Here is a 7,339-nt window from a genome sequence, read left to right as displayed (position 1 = left end):
TAACGCAGGTAACCTACATAGCAATAGACGCAGGTACCGGCGTACATGCACTGTCCGCTGCAGCAGCGCTGCACCAGGTGCCCGACAACGAGCTCCGCTCTCAACGAAAGTGCCCAGTAAGGCAGTGGCAGAATCGTCCCAGGTAGAGCACAGCGATGCAGAGGTGCAAATGAAAGTTAAAGAACGACATTAACCACCCTTTTTTGCTCAGTGACCGCCGGGCACAGCACGGTCCTTTCTGGCTGGTGGCTGTTTTGTTTCATTTACATGCTATTCTCCTTTCTCCGCGCCCCGTCCAAACCTAGTCCTCCTGCGTCTGTCACCCCTCCGTAAATCTTCCAGGTGACAGATTTCCGGTGAAGCTGGTGGGGGAAGGGGACACCTTCTGGCCCTCACGTACCCAGGGCAGCAGGTGAGGGGCGGTGAGGAAGAGGGGGAACGCAAAGTCTTCCAGCACACGGAGCTCGGAGAGGGCAAGGACGAGGCCCCCGCCCAGGGGCTTTTCCCCGAGCAGAACTTGGAGCCTCTGGACGCAAAGGAGCCGAGGCTTCCTCCTCGCTGGACGCTTGAGAGACAGCGGAGAGGAGCTGCACCATCGGGAAGGTGACGGGGACCGCGACTGCCACCCCTGTGCCTCTAAATTGACGCAAGGGTGGCTTGAAACACATTCCCTCCCTAGTACGGACATCCAACACACGGCTTGGTCAGCGGGCAGTTTAATCTTTCTAGCTATGCCTTTTCAAACGGAACAGACCTCTGTTTCCTCCGAGAGAAATCTCCCCCTACGCCCCAGTAGCGCTGTCTGTAGACAGGCGAGGACCCCTGGTACAGGGGTCTATCCATCTCTGTCCGCTTGCAGGTCGCAGCGCTAAGAGTCGGGGTTTGCTCCGAGAAAAATCCACCCCCCCTCCCCGAAAGGTTAGCGACAGCTATCCTTGTGGCTAAAGTTCCGAGATTGCTAATGTACATTGTAGACACAAGACGTTAGTTAGACTTGAGCAAGTTGTTCCCAGGATGTAAATTAGGTCCCAAAAGCTGTTGTCCAAATCGAAGAAACAGAGAAATTAATCTGGGAGACTATCCATCATAGGCTGTAATAAAGGGAGCGACATGGATGAGACAGATGATATGATTAAGGAGCTGTGGTCGTTTTAATTAACTTTTTGCTGTCCTGTAATGATCAAACTGGTCAACAGACCCGGTCAATAAGCATGTTAATATCAAACAAATAAAACCAGGGATGATTAAAAACCTCCTGGTTTATTAAATTTGAAATTCAAATGAAATTTATGCTGCAGATGCATACAGAATGCTAATAGATTTTAGCTTTATTGAGAGTGGATCCCACAGGTTTTCAAGAAACGGCACGAACATTTATCTACTCCCGTACATCAAACTTCAAATGGGGGGGAAAAAAGTTTTAATTAATTTCGGGAAAACCTCTTTCCCCCCACCCCCCACCCCTCCCTCCCGTCCCCACCTGCATATTATGTTGATGTACTGCACCCTTAAGTGCAGTGGTCAATAAGGCAAATGCAAACAAAATTGTAAGCTTCCTTAAATCCTTTGCCCAGCAGGCAATGTATACAAAGGGGGGGAAGGTTACAGATGTTTCTGTGGTGAGTTTAGGAAAGATCAGCTCATCGTTCTCAAAGTTCAGAAGCTACTGCTTTTCCAGTTTCAGGGAAATTGTCAGAGTAGCAGTAGGATGCCCATTGGCAGGAGTTTTGTGATTTCTGTTCTGATGCATTTGCCTTTTTCTTCCCTCCTTCTCAGTTGAGGTCCCTTGTAAAGACTCCCACGACTATTTTTACAACGAGTTTTTCATCATTTCCAAGACGGTGCTTTTAAAGGAAAAGCACACTGAAAAATTAAGGATTTTCGACCTCAGGTCAAATGAGTCAGGGCAAGCATCAGAACAAATAAACACTACGAAGACCAAGAAAGGACACGTTTCCTCTGGGCAGACAAGTGTAGACAAAGTACGGATGAGAATGGAAGACCGACTCGGCGAGGCTCTCCTAAAAAGAGACATGTCACTAACGCCTTCTCCTTCCCCGGTGGATGGCAAAGTCTCTCAGACTTTCTGGGGCTGAAAAGAATGCGTGTCGATCTTTTTACCTAACCTGGCACACCACAAAATGCGATTTTGTGTTCCTCTAAGATGTAATGCTTACGATGCTTGTTTTGCTCTTACGCTTTCAGATCTATGTCTTAATAGTTCTTCTCCATCCCCAGCAGATAAAAAAAGTGGAGACAAAAAGTTAATAAGCATTCATACAAGGGAGTATCTCCGGGAAATGTTCTTCCCCTCTTCGCGGGTGATAGTATTGATTAAATTAAACCCGAAATTTACACAAGTGTGCATTAGGTCTGTAAAATGAATATCATTATAGAAGGAGACCAAAGCAATGAAGTTAATTCTTTTTTATTTGTTAAAAGGAGTTCCCTCCTTCCCCCACCCCTTCCTCCTTCTGGGCTGGCCTGTCACGCCTTCTCAACAGGCTAAAATCATTCAGAGCAGCTCGCGGGGAGAAACGCGACATTTATGGTAACCGTCAGCCTTCAGAGAAAGAAAGCAGTTCATTAATTTACTTCACTCTTACTTCAAAGTATGGTAATGTACGTTAGCCCCTTGATCAATAGATATGATGTACAGTCAATATCCCCACGACACGGAAACGGGTCAAAACCGAGGCCGAGACAATAAGAAAAACAGCCCCTGGGAAGCTAAGCAAAGCCGCGAAAAAACAGCGGGGGTGAAAGCACCTGGGCGAGCGGGGCCGGGCCGGGGCAGCCCCCGCGGGCGGCTCCCCCAGTGGGAGCGGGCTCTGCCCTTCTCCTCAGCCACCTAGCGCTGGGAGAGGGCCGAGGGGAGCAAAGAGCGCACCTTCAAGGTGCTCCGGGACGAGGCGGGGGGCCGACCGGCAGCCAGCCCCTGACTGTGCCGGTGCCGCTCGGGTGGATTCCGGCTTGTGCGACCCCACTGCCAAGAATCACGCCTCAAAACGCGAGTCTGCGAAGGCGAGAAGGAAGCAGATGGCAGGGAGCAGTGGCTTGAAGTGTTTCCCTTTCTTGATGGGACAACGGGAGAGGAAGGACTAAGCAGAGGGGAGCGAGGTGGAGGGGACCCCGTGGAGAAACGGGATGCTACCGCACTCGCCAATCCTTGCCAATAATCATAGCAAGACTGAGATGATGATGATGATGATATAAAATTCAGACATAAGCCGCTCCGAGAGAAAAAAAAAAAAAAAAAACAAAACCCCAAAAAAAAAACCTGTTGTCAAATTACAGGCACGCAGGGGTGATGGAAAGGGGGAGGCCGGGACGAAGCATCCCGACCGGGGGTTAGCGGTCCCTGCGGACCGGGACTGTGGCTCGCCGCCCGACTACGCGACTGCGTGAGGTCATCAGCGCCGGCGGGGCTCGACGGAGGGGCTCGACGGCGCTGATGACCTCACGCAGTCACGCCGTGGAGCGAGGCGGCGGTGGCGGGGATTGGCTGGCAGAGGCTCAGCGGCACTTCAAAGCCGGCGAGGGAGCTACAATTGTGGTGGAATGGGCGGAACTGATCATTGTATTGCACACCTCTAAAAAAAACACTGCCTCTGATTTATCAATATAAAAAAGATCCTCTGAGAGGAGGGCACTTTTGTGTGATGGCAACTTCACTTCTAGGGGTGAGTCTAAGGATTTTTTTCTCTTGCTGGTTTAATTGGTTTCTTTTTATTGTCGATTGGAGGGGGTTAAAATAACCCCTGTCTTGACCGGGGCTATCAGTCTCCTCTATTCAGCTCTTTTTTTTTTTCCTTTTCTTTTTTTTTTTCCTTTTTTTTTTTTTTTTTTTTTTTTTTTTTTTTTTTTTTTTTTTTTTTTTTTTTTTTTTTTTTTTTTTTTTTTTTTTTTTTTTTTTTTTTTTTTTTTTTTTTTTTTGAAACTTAAGTACAACTGAGTTTAGGAGAAAAGAAAGAGCGAGAGGGGGAAAAAGGGGCAGAGTCACTTTTCAGCGAGCAGGAAAAGGTTTTAAGGGCATTTGTAGAAACAACCTACAGCGCCTGGGCTGTGCTGTTCCTGTGCCCCCGGAGAAGTGGCTTTTCTTCTTTACATGTGACTACTGGAAGGAAAAAACAAAAACAAAACCAAAAACAAAACAAACAAACAAAAAATCCCCAAACCCAGCAGTATCTTTTTTCTTGTGCGATTTTTAAAATTTGCAACAGATTGTGGCTTTTTGTTTCCCTTTAAAATAACAGAGCCCACCGTGTCTAGCAGGTACGTTCAACTCGTGTATACATGCATATTTACATAGGTTAAATTTAGATATGTATTTCATTATCGTTGGTACGTAAATTAGGCTGACTTTAAGAAAATTCTTTTTTAAAAAGGAGTAATTTTATAATCCTACAATTCTGTATTTAAGAAAACAGTCTTACTGACCTGCGGGACGGGTACTGGCCACGTCCCGGGGAAAGGCAACAGGCTGAAACGTAGTTGCCTCCGTGCCGGGGGCATCTTTAAAGCTACGGTAAAAGACGCAACTTTCCCCCCCCTCCTCTTTTTTTCTCCCCCTTTTTTAACCCTTCCCGAGCTCCTCCGTGGGAGGGGAGTTGGATGGTGAAAAAAAGCTTGGGAAGGTGTTTGGAGGCAGAACCGCGTTGCCGGCCCCAGCGAAAGGATCCTCCTGCGGGAGTCGCGAAACTTTGCGGCCGGGGCCGGCGGAGCGGAGGGGGGACGGGCGGCGGAGCGGTGCCGGGAGCGGGACGCGGGGCGCGGGGCGGCGGGGCCGCTCCGATCCTGACGCGGCGGGGCGGCCCTCTCCCCTCTGTGCCCGCAGGAGGAACCGCGGGTAGGCTCCACGCCTTTGGCCATGCTCGCCGCGACGTGCAACAAGATCGGTAGCCCCAGCCCCTCGCCGTCCGCCCTCTCGGACAGCGCGTCCTCCTTCGGCAAAGGCTTCCACCCCTGGAAACGCTCCTCCTCCTCGGCCTCGGCGGGCAGCTGCGGCGCCGTGGGCTCCGGCCTCCCGGGCTTCGGCGTGGCGAGCGCGGCGCGAAACGGCTCCTCAGCAGCGGCGGCGGCGGCAGCGGCGGCGGCGGCCGCCCTGGTCTCGGACTCGTTCAGCTGCGGCGGCTCACCGGGCTCCAGCGCTTTCTCCCTCACCTCCAGCAGCGCGGCGGCAGGCAGCTCGCCCTTCGCCAACGACTACTCCGTCTTCCAAGCGCCAGGCAGCGCCGGTGGCGGCGGCGGCGGCGGAGGTGGCGGCGGAGGGGCGACGGGACAGGAGGCGGCGGCGCACCAGCCCGTCTTCATCTCCAAGGTGCACACGTCGGTGGAGGGGCTGCAGGGCATCTACCCGCGGGTGGGCATGGCGCACCCCTACGAGTCCTGGTTCAAGCCGTCGCACCCGGGGCTCGGTGCCGGCGAGGTGGGCTCGGCGGGCGCCTCCAGCTGGTGGGACGTGGGCGCCGGCTGGATCGACGTGCAGAGCCCCAACGGGGCGGCCGCGCTGCCCGGCTCGCTGCACCCGGCTGCCGGCGGACTCCAGACCTCGCTCCACTCGCCGCTGGGCGGCTACAACTCGGATTACTCTGGCTTGGGCCACTCGGCCTTCAGTAGCGGCGCCTCCTCGCACCTCCTCAGCCCCGCCGGGCAGCACCTCATGGATGGATTTAAGCCAGTGCTACCCGGCTCCTACCCGGACTCGGCCCCCTCGCCGCTGGCCGGCGCCGGGGGCTCCATGCTGGGCGGCGGCCCCGCCGCGCCGCTGGCCGCCTCGCCGCGCTCCTCCGCCCGCCGCTACTCGGGGCGCGCCACCTGCGACTGCCCCAACTGCCAGGAGGCCGAGCGGCTGGGGCCGGCGGGGGCCAGCCTGCGCCGCAAGGGGCTGCACAGCTGCCACATCCCCGGCTGCGGAAAGGTCTATGGCAAAACCTCCCACCTGAAGGCGCACCTGCGCTGGCACACGGGCGAGCGGCCCTTCGTCTGCAACTGGCTCTTCTGCGGCAAGCGCTTCACCCGCTCCGACGAGCTGCAGCGGCACCTGCGGACCCACACGGGCGAGAAGCGCTTCGCCTGCCCCGTCTGCAACAAGCGCTTCATGCGCAGCGACCACCTCAGCAAGCATGTCAAGACCCATAGCGGCCCCGGAGGTGCTGGGGGCCCCGGCGGCGGCGGCCCCGGCGGTGGCCCCGGCCCCGGCGGTAAGAAGGGCAGCGACACCGACAGCGAGCACAGCGCTGCCGGCAGCCCGCCCTGTCACTCCCCGGAGCTGCTGCCACCTCCGGAGCCCGGCCACCGCAACGGTCTGGAGTGACGGGCGGAGGCGCGGGACCGTCGCGCCCCCCGGCCCGCCGCCCTCCCGGCCCAGCAGCGCCCCCGGGCACGCAGCCCTGCGGCGGGGACGTGGACACGTAAGTAGCTGCCGCGGCTCCTCAAGAACCGCTCTCAGCCTCGCGGCCGCTCCGCTGCCCGCCCAGAGCTCCGCCCGGGCCGGGCGGTGCGGCCGAGCCGCGCAACCCCCACGACGGGGGCAGGGAAGAGTTTGGGCAAGGGGAGAGAGCCGCGACCCTCTGTGGGGCGGCCGCGCCGCCGCCTCCCTTCCTTCCTCTTCGCCTTGAGACGCCCCCACCTCGTGTTGCTTTTAGAGTGGACCCCCCCTCCCTCTCGATCCCTCTCGCTTTCCTGCTGGAAACCGGCCCGTCCCCTTTCCCTCAGCCACTAGCGCCAGTACAGCCGCGGTGCCCTGGCGGGGCGGGTGTGCGGGCCGGGGCTGCCCCGCGGCGGGGCCTCCCGACGGCAGCGCAGTCAGCCGCGGTCCTTACTGCCAGCTGAGAGTCAGACGTGCGCTCGCCTCTTTAACTGCTCCCCGGGACCGGAGCGGCAGTGTGCTTATTTCCCGTCCCCCTTATTTTTTATTTTTTTTTTTTCAATTTTAGAGAATCGTTTACCTCCCCAAGTCCAAATTTCACTGCATTTGCCAGCGCATTGTATAATTCTCTTTTGAGCAGGAATGGCGAAATACGCTGAAAATAATTAAGTTGAAAATCGTATATTTTTTTTTTTAAACTCCAGACAAATGAAGAAGCACTGTGGGTTTCAAGCGAAGATGTATTTCCAATGCCAAAAAAAGAAGGCTGGGGGGGAATAGGAAAATAAAATATTTGTAAAATATGTCTGAACCTATAGGTTTGTACCACTGGGGAATCGTTCTAGATTAGCTAACAATTAAATAAAACTCCACCAATGTATGGGTGTGAGGTGCAGTTGTCCAGGAGACGATTTTGTATAGTATTTTTCTTGTAAATTACTTGCAGTAAATATTTGAAAATATATTGAA

At 55.0% G+C, this 7,339-nt stretch overlaps 2 protein-coding genes across 2 annotated transcripts; one reads left to right on the top strand and one right to left on the bottom strand.

Annotated features, from left to right (window-relative positions):
• Positions 1-2,412: 2,412 nt before the first annotated feature.
• On the bottom strand, positions 2,413-4,872 carry LOC114054621 (translation initiation factor IF-2-like). Its single transcript, XM_027877953.1, has 2 exons — positions 4,441-4,872; positions 2,413-2,563 (listed from the first exon to the last, which is right to left on the bottom strand). The coding sequence occupies exons 1-2, from the start codon at positions 4,870-4,872 to the stop codon at positions 2,516-2,518; spliced, it is 480 nt and encodes a 159-aa protein (XP_027733754.1). The 3' UTR covers positions 2,413-2,515.
• On the top strand, positions 4,607-6,718 carry SP8 (Sp8 transcription factor). Its single transcript, XM_027877949.1, has one exon. The coding sequence runs from the start codon at positions 4,871-4,873 to the stop codon at positions 6,314-6,316; it is 1,446 nt and encodes a 481-aa protein (XP_027733750.1). The 5' UTR covers positions 4,607-4,870; the 3' UTR covers positions 6,317-6,718.
• The last annotated feature ends 621 nt before the right edge of the window (positions 6,719-7,339 follow it).

Source organism: Empidonax traillii, unplaced genomic scaffold (assembly GCF_003031625.1).
Source record: "Empidonax traillii isolate 1590-97213 ecotype Southwest subspecies unplaced genomic scaffold, ASM303162v1 scaffold35:size4298261, whole genome shotgun sequence".
NCBI classification, from domain to species: Eukaryota; Metazoa; Chordata; class Aves; order Passeriformes; family Tyrannidae; genus Empidonax; species Empidonax traillii.
Note: the sequence above shows the minus strand (reverse complement) of the source record. Positions and strands in the feature narration are given on the sequence as shown.

Excerpts from the sequence above, each read along its gene's own strand:
- SP8 (XM_027877949.1), top strand. The coding sequence starts at position 4,871 with ATGCTCGCCGCGACGTGCAACAAGATCGGTAGCCCCAGCCCCTCGCCG.
- LOC114054621 (XM_027877953.1), bottom strand. The coding sequence starts at position 4,872 with ATGGCCAAAGGCGTGGAGCCTACCCGCGGTTCCTCCTGCGGGCACAGA. Across the intron at positions 2,564-4,440 it reads GGCCAGTACCCGTCCCGCAG|GCTGACGGTTACCATAAATG; the intron begins GTCAGTAAGACT and ends CTTTCTCTGAAG.